Genomic DNA, 22,933 nt, shown 5'->3' with positions numbered 1-22,933 from the left:
ATAATTTTATCAAATTTGTAATTATTTTTTTATATTTTATATTTTCAATTAAGTCCCTGCACTGCTTTTAATTTTTAGTTATGTCATTTTTATGTCAAAAATATTAAAATTAACGGAATATTTCTCTAAAAAAATATGTAGTCAAATATTTAATTAGGTTTTTATCTGTGGATAACTTCAATTTGTGGATAAATATTTAATTAACTCTAATATTTTTTACACTAGAAAATATCTAATTATAAAATTAAAAATAGTGTAAGGACTCAATTGAAAGAAAAAAAAATATAGCACTACAAGAAAAAGCGTATTTATCAACGTAAAAAATTGACGGCTATCTCTCCCGTCGATAATTTTCGACGGCTTGCTGTCGATATTTAAAAAAATAATTAAAAATAAAATAATAAAATCGACAGTTTGGTCGTCGATTTTTTAATGATACATTAAATCCATCTTTACTATCGTCATATTGTCGACAAACTAGGGGTTGAATATACTTTATTTTTAAAATCGACGGATATAGCGTCTATTTTAATATTTAAAATATCGACAACATTTTTGTCGATAAATTTAAACGGTTCAAATTGTTTTCTAAAATCAAATAAATGGTGTGAATTTAATGTATAAAATAGACGCTAAAGGCGTCGCTTTTTTTCAAATTAAGATCGACAAACTTGCCGTCGATTTTTATTGCTAAATACACCAACCCCACGCCCACTTCCCGCTCCAAGTTCAGAAACACAATTTTATCCTTTTCTGCATTCGAGCGTATCAGAATTCAGAAACACCAACCTTCATCACAGTTGCGCCGCCATCACTCTGTTTGCTCGCGCCGCCACTCTCGCTCCTCAGGTATCCCTTCAATTTCATTTGGAAATTCCTAAATTCCCCTTTATCTTCTCCACACCGATGACCCCTCTGCTCTTCAGGTATCCCCCAAACCTTAAATTCCCCTTTCCCCCTTCAATTTTCTCTTGTTTTTAGCTTCTGCTTCATGCTAATTCACTTCTCCTGTTCTGTTTTTTTCCAATTAGATCAGTGTGCCAGAAGGTTGTGATCTTATTGCTGTTGGAGCACTTGCTGTGGCATTTGGCACTTCTCAGGTAGCATTTGTGCATAGAGCTAATTTAACCTCTGGTCAGGTATGTCATACGTAGTTAATTTTTATTTATTTATTTGTTGGTTATGTTTATATCTCTTTGGAGTGGTTGAAAAGTTGATGAAATTGTAGGTGCTGGTGGTTTTGGGTGCAACAGGAGGTGTAGGGCTTGGCGGCTTGCAGCTGTTCAAATTGGAAAAGCGTGTGGTACCATTGTCATTGCTGTTGCTAGGTAGTACTAATTTGTTTCAATGCAAGGTTGAATATGACTGATATAATTGTTCTGCATTTGATTGGTATTTCCATTTACTAGGTATCCTTTGGAGTTGAATGTTTATTGTTTTGCATAACTCGGTTTTAGGGGAGCTGAAAAGGTGTAGATTTTGAAGACTCTTGGTGTTGATCATGTAATCCCTGCTAACATAGCTCTTGTTAAGGTATACTATATCATGAGTTAAGTCTTGATTGATCTAATTATACTAAAGAGCTTATCTATTATGGAACCTCTATATTTGCTTATCTATACTAAAGACACTCTGAGTCAATGAGTGGTTCAGAAAATTACATGCAAGTCTTTTTTCATAACATATTCAATTTTTAGTTATAACTAGCTTGTGCAGTGAATCAATTATTAGTAACAATGATAAGTCTTATCCTACAAAGCAAACTAATTACATGAATAAATGATGCAATTTGAACTCTACCATAAAAGAAACACACTACGAATACGTTAATGGCAATATCGCAGCTACACTCATGCTATAACTCTCTTTCGTTCTTCCTTTTTGCTGCCCAACCTTCTTTGATTTATTTGTTTTTGTTTTTCTTTTTCCTTTTCTATTTTCCCCCTAAAAATGAGATACCTTCAATTTAATGGTGCCATTATATGGTACCTCTATATTTGCTTATCTACCTTCAGGAAAGCTTGGCTTGAACTTTCTGTATTATAATTTTTTTTGTATATTAAGCTCAAACTTATTTTCTGCATTCACCTTTATTTTTCCTTATCTTTGCCATCAGTGGGATTTTATTTTTGCATCATGTATCATATTCCACATGAACATCTTTATTAGGGGTGAGGGAGGTATCCACTATTAACAGAAAAAACATTTCTCAAGACTAGATGTGGATGGACTTTAGACCAAGTGGATGAGTAATTTGGATGACTACAAACTTCACAAAATTAAGGTTAAACTAGGTAAGATCGATTAATAAATACCTTAAGATAATCTGGATATCGATCACAAACACCCCTAGGCCCTTGCACAAGCTCTGAAAAAGGGTTGATGTTAAAATAATATCTTCTTAAGTGTCAGATGACATGATGATTGGGTGGTCAGATGGATCATAAACCAACAGTCGAGTCAATACAATCACAACACTTCTTTTCTCAGATTCTTCTGATTCATAGTTTTTTTCTGCACTTATTGTTGAGACTTTGGTTGACACCTTTACAGAGATGATCATCGTGTTGTTCCTCTTTCAAAAAATCCTCATTCTTCTCACGCTGATGGAAATAAAATTACCTTAGCATGGTTAAATTCTGAAGAACTTTTGGAGTGTTTGATCATTTAACAAATAAGTGGTCTTCCTAAAGTATTCTTCTTTTGCTGTAAAGTATTAAAGCATTCTAATACGCCATATTTTTATAAAAATTAGTTTCGTAAATGTATTCTAACTCCCCACATTATTGAGTACATAACACATTCATGAAAGAAAGCACTTACCGGTTGACTGTTGTATGATAATGTGCCTTGGTGCAGTTTGTTTTGTGATCTAGCTTTTCTGTACTTTTGAGTCATAGGTTCCATATATTTGCTGTAGTTTAGTGGAAGTGGTTTTCATGCTCAAAACTCTGTCTTACTCTAACATTTTATGTTGATGAATATTGGTAATGGGTTATTTAGTTATCTTTTTGTATTTAGGCAGGGGATCCTCTTTATGTTCTGTTGTGCTGTTGGCTAGCGGCAGTTGGTGCTGGTCTTCTGAAAACTGAGGAGATTTTGGAAAGGGTGGCGAGGCTGCGATTCTTGAAGATTTTACAATGACTAATTTGTTGCCATAAACTAACGATAGTTAAATCCTGGTAATAATTTTTTTGGTTCTATTTTATTTTAATAGCTAATATATGTCTAAGTTCTGTGCTAGCAGAAAACAAGTTCGTAGTGGAAAGTGGAGCCAAAATTGTTTGTATATGCTACTATGAGCAGGAAAACAACTGGTTTGTCCTTGCTTCTTTCATATATTTTATTTTTCCATGCTTATTTCATCCTGGCAATGTAATGATTATGTTTTTCCATTTTTTCTTTTGAGCATACTTATGACTTTTCCTATATATCTTATATAATTGCAATTTTTTTATGTCATTTTGAAGTAAGCTTCTACCTTTATGTCATTTTGGGTTTCTCTTGTTTTTAATTTCAGTGAATGATCAACTAAGTTAGATGATTTAACTATTTTTGTCTCTGCTCAATGAAGTGTATTAATGGATCTGTGTTCTGTTTGTGCTTAATATTTTTAACAGTGGGATTCAATGAAGTGTATTGATGGATCTGTGTTCAATGAAGTGTATTGATGCATGTCAAACACTTTGCTACAAACCCCTGAGCTGTGTTAATTTGATTTGATAGCTTAGGGCTATAAATTTGACCATCCCAGTTACTGTTTTTCAGTGACTTTGTGTTTTGTGATCACAAAGAGAATGGCATCCACTAATGAGACTGAAAATCTGGGTGAGAGTGATACTGTGAAGAACCTTAAACATGTCGAGAGGAAGCTTCTCAGATGCAATGTTCCTGTTGATGAGCTTCCTGAAGTGCTCGATGTAATGTCTTCTCTTCCCTTTTCTTGAAATATCTATATATGTTTCTGTTTCTGGTTGGTTTTTGTGTCATGAGTTTTAATTTGTTTTCTTAATTGATCATGGATTCCTTGTTCAGCTGAATGATTGCTTGTTGATTGGAATTTTAGTTTCTGGTGTGAGTTCTTATTTTTGTTGTAATTATCTATGTCTTGCTCACAATTTGAACATTTTGTGTGTGAGTGTGTTTGGGAGTTCTAACATCCAAAGGATTAGTACATGCAAATTCTTAATAGTTTACAAAAGAAATTGAAAATCATCATTAGTATGATTGGTTTTTATTTAACTAGCATTTACCCTTAGGATTTGATGGGGTTAATCTGTAATGGGTTAACCCAAAGTGGGTGTTTTCTTCTTCCAAAATTATTTTTTGCATTTTTTTCTCATTATGAATAGAGGGAAACTTCTATCTTGGAAAACTCCTTTGGAGGTTCAATGTTTGACCTTTAAGATTTCAAATGACTCACTATGCACCGAAATGTAGATGCTTAATAGCAAAGGTTTAATTTATGCTAGTTGGAAAAACTAAGTGGATTCGAGTAATGATGCGAATTCGGAATATAGTCATTGATCACAATGATTTTTTCCCAAGTTCAGAACAAATTTAGACAATACTATCACAAAAAGTGTTCCGTTGCCATGTAAACTGATTTCATTATTGGTTTTTGGCTTTGTAACTTTCAGAATCTGGACTTGATACTATCAACAGTCAATCAATTACCAAGTGAGCCAATTCAGGAAGCACTTGTACCTTCCATGAAAGCATTGATTTCTGATGAACTTCTAAGGCACACCGATGAGGATGTTAATATTTCGGTTACATCTTGCATTTTGGTAATAAGGAAGCAATTTTCCATCATTCACACCCTCATCCTCCATTCATCTTTAACAAAATATTGCACCACAAATTTTGTTAAAACATTCTAGTGATTGGCTATGCAATTTAGCTAGCTAAATGCTTATTAGGTAAGTATCTAGGAAAACAAATTGGAACCAATGATTGATATTATTAAACTACTGTAGGGTATCCTATGGAGAAGGTATTGGGGCAGTGTCCCAGCAACTCTATAGTGTCCTTACAAGACTACAGATGGGTATTACAGAGGATGTGATGAATTGGACTGTTGAGCTGAGATAGGCACATAAAGAAATAGCTGGCACTGCATCTTCGCTGAAATCCCGTGCAAATCTCCAATCACTAGAACTAGTTCTTTTAAAATTTTGCTTTTGGATATGATTAGTTCTTGTGGATAGTCACTGGGGTGTGTGTATTGCTTTTAAAAAAAATATTTTTAGTGATTATATAATAGGATAGCTAGCAATGCTTTCAGCCTCTTTTTTGGTATTGAACACACCACATTCTTAAGAATTATTTTTATTTTTATATTTAAAAGTTTATTTGTCTTGTTATCTAATATTCTGTATAAATTTTATTTTTATATTTAAAAGTTTATTTATATTAACGGTTTACTATTTTTCAAATAGAAAAAGAAAAATTAAAACATATAACTATTAAAATCGACGGCAAAGTTGTCGTTTTTAAAAGTTAAAATAGACAAATCTAAACAATTAAATCGACGACAACTGTGTCGATTTTATTCAATCACATATCGACGGCATTGTCGTTGATTTTATTAAACATATTATAGACAAAAGTGTTGTTGATTTTATTGAGTTAAATATCGACAAAAAAGCTGTCGATTTTATTGAATCAATTATCAACAAATAAGACGTCGATTTTAAATAATAATATCGACGGCAATGTTGTCGATTTTATTAGGAATGTAAAATTCTCACACCCATATTACAGACGGAACGAACATCGATTTTATTAAATTATTATCGACGGCCATGAAAGCCGTCGATTTTACTAGCATTTTAAAAAATCAACAAGCTTTATAGCGACCAACTGCGCCGTTTATTTTGCCGTCGAATTTCAATATTATCGACGGCTAAGCCGTCGATTTGGCCGTCGATTTTAACGACGTTTCTTGTAGTGTAGAGATCTAATTGTAAATTTGATAAAACTATAAGGACTAACAAAATAATTAAATATTTTTTTACTATAATTTTTAGCACTCCTATTTATATTGTTTCTAGTAATATATAATAATATATAATAATATTTTAAAACTTATTTTTATTAATTGGACCAAGTTCAATTATACTCATTACATTACATTATCATTATATTATTCTACAATAGGTTGTATTCTGGTACCAAGAATGTTGACGTAGCATATCCTGGTACCAATATGCATAGCTCTCTCTTCTCAATTTATTTTAGGAAAGTATCTTTATAATTATATAAAAATTAGCATTTAATGAATAATTATACTAATTGCCAATTATTTTAATTATAAATCATTCTAATTCTAATTATACTAATTATCAATTGTTATGGACCTGGCCGCTCGGGTCCAACATGGGCCTTCTGTAACCCGCCCAAGCAGCTCCTACTATCCCTAACCACCTTTTGAATTTTGAAAGGTGGACCCTCTCTACCAAGAAGATAAGATAACCTCGCAAACGTTATAAAAAGGGAGTCCCATCACTCCTCTAGGTATGATCATTCTACCCTACATACCCGCTCCCTACCTCTCTAGCTCCCTGACTTGCACGTCGGAGTGCCATTGTAGGTACCACCCCTTGGTGCGCGGAATTGAACTCCGTACAACTGAACCGACAAGTGCACCGGGTCGTCCAAGTAATACCTCAGGTGAGTAAGGGTCGATCCCATGGAGATTGTCGGATTGAGCAAGCAATGAATATCTTGTAGCTCTTAGTCAGGCGATTAGAAAAGATGGTTGTTTGTTTGAAAGCATAAATGAAATAGTAAAGAACGAAATACTAGATTAGTGTAAAAGCAATGATAAAGATTCAATTAAGGCTTCGGAGATGCATATTCTTTCCGAATTAACTTTTCTTACTGTCTACTTCAATAACGAATGATTCATTCAATTGCAGCTAGTAATTGACTAACTCATGTAGCATCCTCATCAAGTTAGTCTCTTCTAAACTATAGCAGTCCACCATATCCGAGCAACTCACGTAGCATCCTCATCTAGTTAACTCATGGCTTCCCACCATAGCTGAAGGTGAAGACCTAAGCAATCCACTCCCCTTCGCGATCCTACTCAAAAACGTCACAGACAAGGTCGGATCTTCTGGAATAGGGAACGTTGCTTCTCAGACTCTAGCCTTAATACCACAGAAACCTTAGTAACCTACGGTCAACGAGATTATATGTCACATTTCCAAAGTCGCCCAGGCACGCTCTTGAAATCTGCAGTGCACTCTCTAGCTGTGGTTCAATGCTATATGGGTCAGGACTCACATGGAACCCATGTAGAACAAGGATGATTATCACGGGTCATCCTCAATTCATGAGATGAAGAATGAAAATGCACAAGAGAATGGAATCAAACATGTATTAAAATAGAAACAGTAATATTATTAATCCATGAGAATCAACAGAGCTCCTAACCCTAACTTAGGAGATTTAGTTGCTCATACTTTACAGAAAACAATAGTGAAATGTACAAATAGGTAAAGATGAGGCTAAAAATTCTAAACATGGGTGATCTTCTCCTATATATATAATAACCTAATAACTAAGAAATACAGAAATATGATAGAATTGACTAGAGGTGCGAAAATCCATCCTTGGGCCCACTTTGGTTGAGTACTTGGGCTGAGCTTGGCGTCCAACTTTGAGGAATGGGTGTTGAACGCCCATTAGGGGGTGATTGGTGCTGCCTTGTGTCTTAGTGGGCATTGAACGCCAGAAATGGGGTGGAATGTGGGCGTTCAACGCTGGCTTGTCTCCTTGGGGCGTTGAATGCCAGCCAGGGGGTAGTTCCTTGGCGTTCAACGCCCAGTATGGGGAGGCTTCTTCGAAAAAAAAGTATAAACCATTATATATTGATGGAAAGCTCTGAAAGTTAGCTTTCTAACACCGTTAAGAACGTGTCATTTGGACCTTTGTAGCTCTATAAATGCTTATTTGAATGCATGGAGGTTAGAATTTGACAGCATCTGCTACGCTTTCCTTGCCTCTGAATCGGACTTTGCGAAAGCTCTTCAATTTCAGCCAAAATTACTTGAAATCATCATAAAACACAAAAACTTAAAGTAGAATCTAAAAATGTGAATTTTGCACTAAAACCTATGAAAATATAAGAAAACTTAAACAAAACATAACTAAAACAATATGAAAATGATGCCAAAAAGCGTATAAAATATCCGCTCATCACCCCTCGCTCCAAGGATTCGCCTCCGCCAGCTCCCCAGACCGTGGGTACCCGATCCACCCTATTCAATCGATCCACCGAACTATCAGGTAACCCCCACGATGGTGCTCGCTTACGCATGACATATCAAAATGGCAAAAAGCTGATATGGTGTAAAAACCATTTTTTCAACCCAAATTTCAAACCATAATATCTTTTTGTACAAAATTCATTTTTCAACCATTCTTGAACCGTTGAAAAGATCGATATATGAGTTTTCATAAAAATATAGTTTTGTAAAATTTCTAACTTCGAGGACGGAGTTACAGACCACTGAAGTTGGCCGAAAATTAGTATTTTACTAAAAACTGAATTCACCAACTTTTTCAAAAGTTCACAATCCAAAATAGTTTTAACATCAACAAAAGGACCCTAAACCACTCCAATTCACACATTCATAATCCATCAAACTCAAAACTACTTCATTTACACATTTCAACACAATTTCATCAATTTCACACCTCATCCTAAATTTTTACTATTCTATCAATCATTCTAATTTTCACACATTCAATATCCAAATTTCATTCAAACTCATACATCATCACACAATACATTCACCAACTTATCATTCTGACCTTTTTCGGCCTCCGATCCAAATTTACGGCCTCCGGCCCAACATCCATCAATTTAATACATACTTCATATACATACATATTCAATTCACCATCAAATCTCAATATCCACAACATATCAACTACTCATATTAATTCCAATCAAATACACAATTCAAACTTAATCTTAGGGACTTCTAGCCTAGGATTTCACACTACATTATATGGTATTTAAATAAAACTTAAATCATACCTCTTTGTAGTCAAAATCAAGCCTCACACTTGTGAATCTCCACCAAGCTTGGCTCCAAGCCTCACCCAACAGTTCCACAAGCTAATTTCAAGTTCCCAAGGTGTACCAAAATTATTCTACCCTCTAATATACACAATTTCATACATACATCAACCTAGGGTTCATGAAACTTCATAAATCACAAGGCTTTGATGATCTCTTACCTTAACCCACGAAATGGTTGATGAAACTCACCAATAGCTCATAATTGATTATTCTTAAACAACTAAAATTACAAGATTTTTCAAAATTCATAACTAAATTTCAAATCACACATGTTCTACAAAAATAGGGTAAGAGAATTGGATATTTTTACCAATCTATTTGGATAGAATTGTAGAGGATGAGAAGGGATTCGCGTGGCCGTAAACGGTGTGGCGATTGGAGCTCCGGAGCAAAATATATGGTGGTTTGAATGTTCATGGAGTTAGAGTTTTCTCTCTTCTTTCCTCTCTTCACATTTTTCTCTCTTCTTTCCTCTTTATATACACTTTTGCTAACTCATCTACGAGATACGTCATCCAAACAGTTAAAAATGAGCAGATTTAGTCAGTCGATCCACAATCACCCAAATTGCATCGAATCCTGCTCGTGTCTTTGGTAAACCGGTTACAAAATCCATAGTGATGCCTTCCCATTTCCATTGCGGAATCTCCAAAGGCCGTAACATGCCAGATGGCTTCTGATGTTCAATTTTTACTTTTTGACATGTCAAACACTTAGCCATATAAGCCGCCATGTCAGTCTTCATTTCAGGCCACCAAAACATCATCTTCAAGTCGTGATATATCTTAATAACCCCAGGATGAATTGAGAATCCACTCTTATGAGCTTAAGATAATATCCCATTCCACAAGTTTTCCACACTTGGTACATAAATCCTCTTCTTGTACCTCCAAATTCTCTCTTGATCCTTTTTAACATCTTTCTGTTTTCCTTGTCCCACGGTCTTTAACATTTTCTGAAACTCTTTGCTCTCTTGTTTTGCTTTCAGAATATCAGTCTTAAAATCACTCGTGATTTACAACTGATATAGACTTACACCTTGGGCCACATTCTCACTCCTGATCTTAAGCTTGCAAATTTACTTAACAATTCTTCTTCCTTGAGCATCATCTATGCCATACTCAAAGACTTTCTACTCAAGACATCCGCTACCACATTTGCTTTTGTCGATTGATAGTTCAAGTCAAAATTGTAGTCTTTCAACAACTTTATCCATCTTCTCTGCCTCATATTCAGCTCCTTCTGATAAAAAACGTATCTCAAACTCCTATGATCAGAGAAGACTCTGAACTTTACTCCGTATAGATAATGCCTCTAAATTTTCAAAGCAAACACAACAGCCATTGGCTCCAAATTATGTGTCGGATAATTCAGTTCATGCGGTCTCAGTTGCTGTGAGGCATAAGCCACCACGATCCGATGTTGCATCAACACGCAAACTAAACCCTTAAGTGATTCATTGCAATAAACTTCAAATGGTTTGTTCGATTTAGGTAGAATAAGTATTGACGCCGAAGTTAATTTTTCTTTTAGGGTCAGAAAACTCTCTTCGCACTCTGGCATCTACACAAAGAGTACTTTTTTACGTGTCAACTTTGTCATTGGCAGGGCAATTTGTGAGAATCCCTTGATGGAGTTTTGGATATTTGAAAATTTGTACAATATTTTAAATAATTTATAAAGTAACTTGCAGAATATGCCATTTTCCAAAGTTTAAGCATATTTAGGTATTTTAGTCCAGTGGGCTTATTTATGAATTTTAAAGTATTTTATAAAATTTAAGCATAACTCTAAGATATTTGGTGCACAAATCCCCACACTTTTGAACAACTGTACCAGCAAGTGCACTGGGTCGTCCAAGTAATACCTGAGCGAGTCAGGGTCGGATCTTCTGGATCAGAGAATGCTGTATGTTTGGATTCTAGCCTCTACCACAGAGACCCTGATCTCCCCGAAATCGACTGAACTGGTGTCTCGAGAAGTCCCCAATGAAGTCGTGGATTAGCCGTATGAGAGATGTATAAACATAGCTGGTGGTGCGTGCTTTCCACTGAAGTATTCACACGAACCCAAGTAGACGCGGGTATTTGTCAGGCACGTTTGTCCTAGTATGATGAACAGAGCTAATTGTCACTGATCATTCTATTCACCATGTTGAAGTGCGAATATATTTCTTAGAATTAATCAAACACGGATTGAAGAAGAAACAGTAATACTTTTATTACTTCATAGGACTCAGCAGGACTCCTCCCTTCAACCTAGGATGTTTAGATACTCATACTGAAAATAAAATACAATGAAAAACGTGTATAATCTGTTAAAGTGTCGAAGAAGGTTCTTGAATAACATAATTCTAATCCCTTAAATACTAAACAAATGACTAGTAAGGGTAAAAGTCTTTTTAGTACTAAAAACCACTTCTGGGACCCACTTGGTGAGTGTTTGGGCTGAGCTTTGATGAGATCCACGTGATATGAGGCTCCTATGGTGTGAAACGTTTGCTAGGGGGTCCTCTCTGGGCGTTTGGACGCTGGTCTCTGCTCTTTGGGCACTGGACGCCTGGAAGGGGGCAGGAAGCTAGCGTTGGAAGCCAGTTTTGGGCCTTCAAATCCGAAGCAAAGTATGGACTATTATACATTGCTGGAAAGCTCTGGAAGTCAGCTTTCGATAGCCATTGAGAACGCTCCATTGTAATTTCTGTAGCTCAATAAAAGCTCTTTCGAGTGCAAGAATGTCAGATCCGGATAGCATCTGCAGTGCTTTCTCTGTCTCTGAATCAAACTTTTGCTCCAGCTCCTCAATTTTAGCCAGAAAGTACCTGAAATTGTACAAAAACACAAAAACTCATAGTAGAATCCAAGAATATGAATTTAACACTAAAACCTATAAAAACTAAACAAAACATACTAAAAACTATATGAAAATGATGCCAAAAAGCGTATAAAATATCCGCTCATCACAACACCAAACTTAAACTGTTGCTTGTCCCCAAGCAACTAAAAATACAGTAGAATAAAAAAATTAAGATACAATAAATTTCAGAGTTTTAAATGAAGCTCAGTTACAATTAGATGAGCGGGACTTAGTAGCTTTTTGCTTCTGAATAGTTTTGGCATCTCACTATCCACTGAAACTTAGAATGGTTGCCATCTTTAGGAACTTAGAATCCAGATGATATTATTGACTCTCCTAGTTAAGTTCTTTTTGATTCTTGAACACAACTTTTTAGAGTCTTGGCCGTGACTCTAGAGGTGTCCAGAGTTCTTAAGCACACTCTTTTTGCTTTGGACCACGACTTTAGCCGCTCAGTCTCAAGTTTTTTACTTGACACCTTCACGCCACAAGCACATGGTTAGGGACAGCTTGGTTGAGCCGCTTAGGCCAGGATTTTATTCCTTTAGGACCTCCTATCCATTAATGCTCAAAGCCTTGGATTCTTTTTACCCTTGCCTTTTGGTTTAAAGGGTTACTGGCTTTTTGCTCTTGCCTTTTGGTTTAAAGAGCTATTGGATTTTTCTGCTTGCTTTTTCTTTGTATTTTTTTCTTTTTATTTTTTGCCACGCTTTTTTCGCATGCAAGCTTTTTCTTTTTCTTTTTGCTGTTTTTTCTTGCTTCAAGAATCAATTTTAGAGATTTTTCAGATTACCAATAATACTTTTCCTTTTTCCTTATTCTTTCAAGAGCCAACATTCTAAAATCACAACTTCAAATATGCATTGTTTATTCATACATTCAGAAAACAAAAGCAATGCTACCACATCAAAATAATTAAACTATTCTTATTGTAAACTTGAAATTCATGTATCTCAGTATCTCTCAATTCTTTTCAAATAAAATTTTCTTTTAAGTAAGGTGAGAGATATATGGAACATTTTACATCTTTAAGACATCAATGCAAATGATCATGAAACTAGAACAAGAGAATAGACAAAACATAATAGAAAACAGAAAAATAATAAAAGGAAAGTGAGTAAAAAAGAATGAATCCACCTCTAATGGTGGCGGCTAGTGCTCCTCCTTGAGGATCCAATATGATGCTTGATCTCTTCAATGTCACTCCTTTGCCTTTGTTGCTCTTCCCTCAGAGCCCTTTGTTCTTCCCTTATGGCTCTTTGATTTTCTCTTATTTCATTGAGGGTGATAGCATGCTCTTGATGATCCAACCTCAATTGCTCCATGTTTGTGCTTATTTCTCCAAGAAAAGTGTGCCATTGATCCTAATAGCTTTGAGGAGAAAAATACATCCCTTGAGGCATCTCAGGGATTTCATGCTGAGGTGGATGCACAGGCTCTTGTGCATGATCTCTAGTTTGCTCCATCCTCTTCTTAGTGATGGGCTTATCCTCCCTAATGGAGATATCTCCTTCTATGACAATTCCAGCTAAATTGCATAGATGACAGATGAGGTGTGGGAATGCTAACCTTGCGTTGGTGTGAGGCTTCTCAGCCACCTTGTACAATTCTTGAGGAATCTCCTTATGTACTTCCAAGAGGCTCTCTTGTTTAACTCTCACTTTTGTTTTTCGAGAGATCAGGTCAGAAACTAGGCTAGTCTAGGCGTCAGATTAGGGACTTCCTATATGGGATAAACCTCAGAGATGTTTTGAGTTGTATATATGTACATAACTGTGAAGGAGTAACTAACTTTTCATAACAAAACTTGATTTTTATGAAAAACCTTCCTTAAATAAAATAAATCATGAATAAGATGAAACGTGAGATTACACAAACTAAAATGAATATATATATATATATATATATATATATATATATATATATATATATATATATATATATATAGTGTATTATCCTATTTGTGTATGTATCTATTTATCATTTTAGTTTGTGTAATCTCACGTTTCATCTTATTCATGATTTATTTTATTTAAGGAAGGTTTTTCATAAAAATCAAGTTTTGTTAACCCGATTACAGGCTTAATATTATTAATAACAATGTCAATGTAGTTTCAAGTTAGTAACACTCGATGTTTGGTATGAGCATGCCATATTGAAAATAAGGTCGTTACACAATATTATCTTCAAATTATAGATTATGAAATGTTTTTTTTATTTATCTTTTTTTGGGATCTACAGATGATGTGCTTGCAAGAGTTGCCACAGAGAAGAGGTTGTCACTAGTCAAAGCATGGGAAGAAAGTGAAAAGTTAAAAGCAAAAAACAAAAGCATCATCCATTACTTGCGTCAAATGAAAACATTTTGTCTTTCTTTTGGTCTTCTAAATGAAAGAAAATAGCTTTGTTTTTGCTAATTTAGCCTTAGGCATTCATATTATTTTGTTCTTTGACTTTATTTAATAATGTTTTGAATACTAATTGAAATAAAAAACAAGACCTATAATTAAAGCTTGTGAAAAATTTAAAATGAAGCTAAAAAAGATCGAGAATTCCACACTGATCAAATCAGGAATTAGCAGCCGTATGGTAAGTGCCTCGCCTTCTTCTGCCGCTAACAAGCCTCCTTTACCTCGAAAATCGTTCATAAGTCCTGTGTACAAGAAACTGGGAAAGTTTCTCCTTTTCTATGTGTTGATGGCATTGCACATTTCTCCAAACGCCACACAAAACCAAATAAGAATCACTACTATATTGTGTGATGTCATTGTAGATTATATGTTATTATGGCTTCTGATTGTATCATATATGACAAAGAGAACAACAAGAGGTTAGTGAGTGGATATTTTCTTTGGTTGGTAATTAGCTATGGCTTCAGTAAGTACTTTTTAATACTGTTTTGAGATGGTAACATAGTTTTCAGTAACATATCATATCATAACCGCACTATTTATTTATTGATAAAAGATTATAATTTCAATAGTGTTTATAGACTATAAAATGAATAGTTTTATTAATTTATTCTCTTAGAATCTAATGATCCCTTTTTCAGGCCTGTCCTAACATATCTTGGGCTATACTTGATGAAGGGTGATGGATAACCAACATGCCCTTTATCTGTGAAAACTATTGTCAGATGCAATTTAATAAATAAATTGAGCAGGTATGACTGCCATATTGGGATGTATAAGAGGAAAAATGAGGAGTCTTTAGAGAAGTCTAGGCCGGATTATAACTAAAACTGAAAAAATGGAAATGAGGCTTATGTTAGCTATTACAAGAAGGTTAGGGCGTCAAGTAGTTCCAGTACTATTCTACTACCACCACCGCTGCTACTACCCTCAATATCTTTAGATGAGGACTATGATGATGAAGCTGATAATGACACTGAGGATTATATCTAATGTATCAATACCTTACTTGTGTTTATGTTTTGAATTGACTTGTTTGATTTTAGTAGTTTTCTTCTAATTTGATAATATGATGAATTTGTTTATTTTTGAAATCCTATAAATGTTCTAATACAAATTAGATGAAAATTAGATGAAAATTTGTCTTGATTAAATTTATATTTATTTTGTATGAAAATAGGTTTTATTTTGTAATGAAAAAATCTATTTTACCTTACTAGTAGATTTACAGACAGAAAATTTGTCTGTATGTAAAATTGTAAATGCTTTTCTAGGTTCTAATTACCAAAAGAAAATTTGTCAAAAAAATTATCTCAAGTTACCAACAAAAAATCTGACGTTGTTAGCGAAATGGTGGGGATGATTACTGAAAGAAAATTTGTTGGTAAATTACCAATAGAAAAAATCTGTTGGTAAATAATTTTTTACGAGACTTTTACCGATGGACAAAATTCATTAGTAGTTCCGTCAGTAGCAAAAAATCGTCTGTAATGAAGACCAAATCAGTCCATAAATCCGTCTATAATAAGTAGTTTTCTAGTAGTGATATAAGACATTAGACGAAGAGGAAGAGAGGTGTGTGAATCTCCAATTACATTATGATCTTCATTGGAATACATACTAACTTGAGCGTTAGAGTACCTTTGGTAGGTACCCCTCCTGACAAGTTCTTTGGAGTTTCTGAGTGATGCGTGTAAAGTGAAAAATAGGGAACGTGCTGCACAAGGTGAGTTATACCTTGGAGATTTATCTGCACAAGAACATTTGGCATCCACCATGGAGATTTGTCCCTTTTGTGATGATAATCTATGACGGATAATCAACCTCCTCCAACACCATCCAAGCATTTGTAAATGGTGATGGAGTTACAACATGCAAATCAGCATGGTAGTTGAAAACCAGTAAATGACACAATAGCTAGCCGAAATCACTAATGTCCAGATCATAAACAATGAGCATTGTAACACCCCATTACCCTAAGCCTTACCTCTAGCCGTAAAGCAAACGATAACGAAGTGCCACAACATTTCTAAAGCTTATAATATAAAATATATATCCAAGAATTTATATAACTAGAAGCCCGATGAAGGAATAAAGCTCAAAGTCGCATAAAGCGGAATCACAATACGTGAAATGTTCACATACGATACTAAACGCGTAAGCAAGAACATAACACGACATAATATATATAAACCTTGTAGATGGCTCCAAAGTACAAAAGGTAATAATTAAATTGACTATATATATATATATATATATATATATATATATATATATATATATATATATATATATATATATATATATATATATAAAAGTATGAAATACCAAAAAGAGAACTAGTCACAGCCTGCGGAGTTTAGGCCGGTTAGTCAAACTGAAATACAAAAGAGTTTTGGAAGTTTAAAACAGCTTATACAATATATCTCTCTCAAAGTAAGCCTCTAAAGCAAATAAAATACAAAAGTGAGAGAACTAAATCAAAATAACTAAAAGACTTCAAAACATGATAAATATCCTCCGCTCTGTCACCATCAAGCAACTCACCGAGGTGGGTTACGACCTGAAAAGAAACAACAAGGTATGAAATGAGAACCGGAGGTTCTCAGTATGGTAACAGTGCCCAATATATAAGATGTAAAGTTCTGTGATGCCAAAGGCAATCCTAGAACTTCACATCGATACCGATATTCAAGCTTAACAAGAATAAATAACTTAAACCAAACACCATAAACAGGGTTATCTAAACTTAGGGGGATTTCTAACTAATACTAATCACACCGCTGTATCACACAGCCTTCACCAACCAAGAAAGATAGCTTAGAGAACTTTGAACATCCCAGGTATAACTCCTGCTCCCCATCATCAAGTAGGTCATGAAAATTGCGGGCCTCGCGACTAGGTTCATTGTTTAAGTATGGCAATTCCTCCGCATCCCCGCCTGCATGTTCATTCTCTAAGTCTTCTTCGTCGCCACGAAGTCCTGGGAAGTTGAATGCCTCGTGGACCATGTTAAGCATTGGAGCGTTGAAGTTTTTCTCAGGTTCTGCTTCTTTTCTGTCATTAGATCTCTCTACCACACGTCTCTCATCGTGATGTATCCAAAATGTATAACTAGAGGAAAAAGGATTTATCAGCAAATGATCATACACATCCTCTCTATTTTGGAAAAGGTGGAACCCATACTTCGGACATGGACAATGTATCATCTCATCGGATGATGCATTGGTAAATGCAAAATCTAAGAATATGTTCAAACCGTCCCTATATTCTGCACCATCTCGTGGCTTTGAAATCCAACTCTTATCAATGTCTAATTTAATGATATAATAGAACAACAAAAATTCAAATAATAAAGTCAAACTACCAGAAAAACTTAACAATAAATCTTAACTAAATTAAGGGAATGTATACTATGATATAGTCATACTGTTTGAAATAATTTGGGAGTATAACTCTTAAAAGAAAAATAGAAAACACAATTACTAGTATTAAAGATAATATGCAACATACAAAATTATTCGAAAAAGTTGCTTACTCATTGGAAATTTTTGCACTTTCTAAAAAAATTACTGCAAGAAAGAAACTCTGGTTCTAAAGCCAAAAAATTGAAATGAAAAAAAAAAAAAAACTTTTCCTACAAAAAAAAGGAGTATAAGTTAGAGTTAAGAAGATATTTAAGACAAAAGCAAAATATAAGTAAATAATCCAACCTTAATTAAAAACCAAATCAGACTTAAAATTTGTTACAATTGGATAAAATAAATTAGTAAATAATTATGATTAGATATAGTAAACAATTATAAAAAGATGGGATTTTGCCATTTAGCACGGTGGTGAAAACGGGTGACACGAGTTTTTTGAGCTAAATGTCATAAGCATTACCAATTATTAGTCAATGGAGGTCGTATAATTCTAAGTCTGTACAGTAAGGTAGCGTTTGTTTTGAGATACTCGGAGACTGAGACTTAGTATTATGTTTATTGGCTCAGAGACTGGTACTAAAATTTTTATCTCTGTCCTCAAAATTTCAGTATTTCAGTACCTCCAAAAAGTGGAGACACAAGGGATTGAAATTTTTAGAAACGGGGACTGAAACTTTAATAACATTTTATACCTAAAATACCCTCATTTCAATTAATTAATTCCAATTTTACCCTTTGTACAAATTAAATTAGAGCTTCATTCTTGTTTTAATTTCTGTCTCCCATTTTGTACCAAACAGAATATTAAAATTTATTTCTATCTCTGTCTCTGAGTCTTTGTCTCTCAATCTCAGTCTTTCAGTCTCTGTCTCTCTACCAAACGCTACCCTAAGAGTGCAGTGGCATAGAATTTCCTGTATGTCAATATCTTGATGGCAAGACATCAACCAACTAATGCAAGAAAAGGGTTCACTTTATATCTCATCCAGGGAGGCATCCACATAGAAAAATAATAATGGATAAATTTCCTTTCATCAACATAGTTCTCCTAATAAGAAAATGTATTATGCATGATCTGAAAACTTTTAATCAACTAGAAGTCTAAAAGTGAGAGTTAGAATTGAAAAAACCAAGCAGCTTGAGTAAGAACAACTACTTTAACTGGCTTCCCAGTTTCCTTCGGCAGATTTACCTATTAAGTAGAAGTAGATGAAGGACTTCGAATTTATTATTGTAAAACCCAGGTTTTCAATGTATGGGTATGCAATAAACTAAAATAGTAGATAGTGGGAGACTCACCGTTGCTCTGAACTGTTGATCATTATATTTAGGGTCAATGTTGAGGCAGAAATGGGCTTCTATTGTTTCTACAAACTTGGTTTTAGCCGTTGCTTTGACCAAAGATATTGCTGTCTTCTTACGCTCTCTTAATTGTTGAATTTCCAAGAACCTCTTAGACCTCGTCTGGTCATAAATCATAATAACATAACCTTATAATAAACGGAAGGAAACACTACCAAATACAAAAAATTCAATGAACCGAGCATGCAAAAAGTAAACTATTACTTGAGCATAACGACCGATCAACAAACCAAAAAGCTTGAATACAATTTCATACACTCTAAAACACCTCTGACCATGGAACTCAAACAACCTATCATTGAAAATTCAGATAAAATTATTCTATGATGAAAGAATATTGTGCCATATAATCATGTTTTCTGTGTAAGTGAATATTTATGTTCCAAAATTCTAAACTATTGAATTTATTCATCCCCTTGGTCTCTCCAAGTGATCTTAACTTCATGAAATGCCAAGGCTTTTTTTTTTTTTCTTGACAAATCATTTCCCTACAACATATTAAAGTATGAGAAGCACAAGAAACTCGAATACACCTTCTTCCTGATTGCATATGCTTAAGAGAAAGAGAAGTATAAGTTCAAGAATGAAAAAAAAAACAGAAAACACTTCTCTAATTGACGGGAAATTTCAATTGAAAAGAAAAAACAATTTCCCAAAAATATTGACAAATTCTACATAGAAGCAACTAAGAATCATCTGTAATCTATAAGTTGCATTCACATAAGCAAGAATGAAACTATAAGGCAAGCATTTTCTCTTTATAACACGAATTTGAAAACCAGAGAAAGAAAATCAAAACCTTCCATACAAAAAAAAAAAAAGAAAAGAAAAGAGGAGTATATGTTCCTAATCATAAATCGCACCTGAGGAAAAAGTAGTAAATCCAAAATCATAATCAACAACATTGTCGTGCTAACAAGTTGCAAAATGAAAAGCATCCAGAAGGAGAAACATAAAAATCACAGAATATGGTTTGCAGCAGGATATAGACTGATCATGAAAATAAAGCACCAAAGGTTTCCCAGTTGTGTAGTGATTTAGAGACAAGCCCCATTTATTTCTTTCAAGAATGTATGTTCCATATTAAATGATGAGGAGACATAGGCTGACAAGCATCATTTTATAGTCATAAAGAAGAAAATGCAAAAGAACTTCTGATTACAAAGCACACACATAATTTCACTTTCATCCAAATTTGCTAACAATTATCGTTCTATATGCTTTACTTCTTACAATATTCACACCTGGTAACATTGTTCAAAATTACAAAATGTCATTAGAAAAATCCAAAGAACAAAAGCAGACTTAAACCATTTAAATTTTAGTATAAAAAACAGACACGATTATTCAACCACACAGTCATGCAAGAAGTAAATTAATTTAAGCCTAATCTACTTAATATACTAAAACTGGGTTTTTCCCCCAACTAATGGAAGTGAGGTGTTGATTCTTCATGAATCTATTTTCCCGCCAAAATAAATGCACTATTTTCTCTTCTAAGTTTATTTTATAAAAATATCTTTATTATAATTATACTATAATTAGCATTTAAGTAATAATGCATAATTATACTAATTTAAGAAAATATTTTTATTATAGTTATATAAAATCAATATTTAATACATTATTAACTACTTATCAATTATCAATCGAAAATATTTTTAATCATTTTAATTATATTGATAATAATAATCATAATAATAATAATATGATAATTATATGATTATGGCACCGGTTATTAATAACCAATTTATGTTTCTCTAAATAAATTTATTTTAGAAAAATATCTTTATTATAATTATATTATAATATTACAATTAATATTTAATGAATAATACATAATTATACTAATTTAAGAAAATATCTTTATTATTTATCTGTTCTATTTATTCTATTATATAAAAATCGAATTTTTGCACTTAATGATGGAACTGATGTGACATGCTCTTGAGGTATTTCCTTATTTATTTCATTTAATTCGTTAAAGCAAATCACTTATAATTAATTAATTATATCAATTAATTAATTTGATTAGACATTCAAATCTCACCATTTATTATAATTTATATGAATTGATCGATTAATTATAATTAATTATATCAATTAATTAATTTGGTTAATTATATTAATTATTTAATTTGATTGGAGTAAATATCAAATTATTTAATAAATAATAATATGATAATAAAATATATAAATTAATTTAATTAGTTTATTTTTCTCAATATCATCTATTTATACAAAATCAAATATTTTTTACTCATTCGCTCTCTTCTCTCTCTCTCTCCTTCCCTCCCTCCCTCTCCTCCTCTCTTTCTCTCTCTCGTGTTTAAGGTACAATTTTTATAATTTATTTAATTTTTATTTTTTTATCTTTATTTATACATTTCATTTTTTTAAAAATTTTTGTTTATTTTAATTGCTTATTAGGCGCATACTTTTTTTTTCTTTTAGCTTCTAATTAACAAAAAAGATGTGTCATCTTTACGTTATTTTTAAATAATCTTACTATAATTTTGTTTTGTAATATTCTTTTTTGTCATGTGTACTTCAATTCATATATATATATATATATATATAGTCTTTTTTTTTGTGATTCACAATTAATATATACATTGTTCGCGTATGTGGTTTATATGTTAATGCTTTTATTGATTATTTTTATTATTATTTTGTGTGTGTGTCTCTTTGTTGCTCTTTATTTTAGTTATATTCATTGATTTCTCTGTATTGATGCTCTTTTTATTTAAAATATCGTGACAATTTAGAGTGTATGTTGTGATCCATGTGATATTCGTTAATTTGGTGTATCTTTTTAGATGGTTTATGTTATAATGTGTTTAAGGAGTTGACTTAAAATTATAATATGATATATAAATTTATAATATGATTTATAATATGCTAAAATATTAGGATATTATCATATAGATATTTTTTATTTGTCCATTAGATTCAACTATATAGAATCTTGAAAATTATGCAATTATGTAATTAGTTATTTTTTCATATAATTATTGTATTGATCATTTACATTAGTGAGACTATCTTCATTATTAATATTTATAAATATGCTATTATTTGTATAATTGATTGAATCGTCTTATTTGTTTAAATTTAATTCTATTGAATTAATTATTCAAGGTGTTATCGCTATTTCTATTTTTAAAGAATTTTTTTTCACTATTATTTAACAATTCTAATAACATAATAACAATTAAAAAAATATAACAAAAAATTTTTTAATGAGAAAATAGGATAAAAAGAATAAATTTATTTAATAATTTTTTCAGGATATATATATTTTTTATAGATAATTATTGTAAGGCATGATAAATTATTAAATTCTAAAAATAATTATTAAGGATAAATAATTGTTATAATTAAAAATAATGTCAATTTAAAATATATACAAATAAACCATGCATGCCAAACATAACAACTTAAAAGGATTACTTTTAAAAGAATATAGTTTATGATATTTAATTTTTTACTATTTTTTAAAAAAAGCATAATTACTTAACGATATTTATTTTTTAAATTCACTATGTATGTAATTTTATTTTATTTTTTTTTACAAAATTTTACTCATGATGGTAATTCTTCTAATGGTGTAAATGCAGAAAATTATATTTTTACTTTTTTATATAATCGATATATTATTAATAATGAATAGTAATTAACCCCTCATATTTTTAATCAAAGCATTTTGACGATAATTTATATTTATAGGTATTAATGGATGATTGTTTCTTTAAAAATAAAATGCATTATGATTTTAGGTT

The 22,933-nt window shown here is 32.6% G+C and overlaps 1 protein-coding gene across 50 annotated transcripts; it reads left to right on the top strand.

The window, feature by feature from the left end:
* The first annotated feature begins 628 nt into the window (after positions 1-628).
* On the top strand, positions 629-5,371 carry LOC112743621 (uncharacterized). Of its 50 annotated transcripts, none has more exons than XM_072214473.1 (9): positions 693-926; positions 1,037-1,139; positions 1,229-1,328; positions 1,458-1,533; positions 3,022-3,182; positions 3,248-3,317; positions 3,769-3,920; positions 4,641-4,790; positions 4,980-5,371. In XM_072214473.1, exons 1-4 carry the CDS (start codon positions 907-909, stop codon positions 1,481-1,483), a joined length of 249 nt encoding a protein of 82 aa, XP_072070574.1. In that variant the 5' UTR covers positions 693-906; the 3' UTR covers positions 1,484-1,533; positions 3,022-3,182; positions 3,248-3,317; positions 3,769-3,920; positions 4,641-4,790; positions 4,980-5,371. The 50 variants fall into 50 exon arrangements, with proteins under 50 accessions (XP_072070548.1, XP_072070535.1, XP_072070554.1 ...); XM_072214479.1 differs by having other exon boundaries at positions 1,410-1,533; XM_072214478.1 differs by having other exon boundaries at positions 1,410-1,533; positions 3,621-3,920.
* The last annotated feature ends 17,562 nt before the right edge of the window (positions 5,372-22,933 follow it).

Source organism: Arachis hypogaea, chromosome 14 (assembly GCF_003086295.3).
Source record: "Arachis hypogaea cultivar Tifrunner chromosome 14, arahy.Tifrunner.gnm2.J5K5, whole genome shotgun sequence".
NCBI lineage: Eukaryota > Viridiplantae > Streptophyta > Magnoliopsida > Fabales > Fabaceae > Arachis > Arachis hypogaea.
This window is presented reverse-complemented; position numbering and strand designations above follow the sequence as displayed.

Bases quoted from the DNA above. Each gene is read 5' to 3' on its own strand.
- LOC112743621 (XM_072214434.1), top strand. The intron at 3,921-4,640 runs GTAATGTCTTCT...TGTAACTTTCAG, and splicing joins AGCTTCCTGAAGTGCTCGAT to AATCTGGACTTGATACTATC.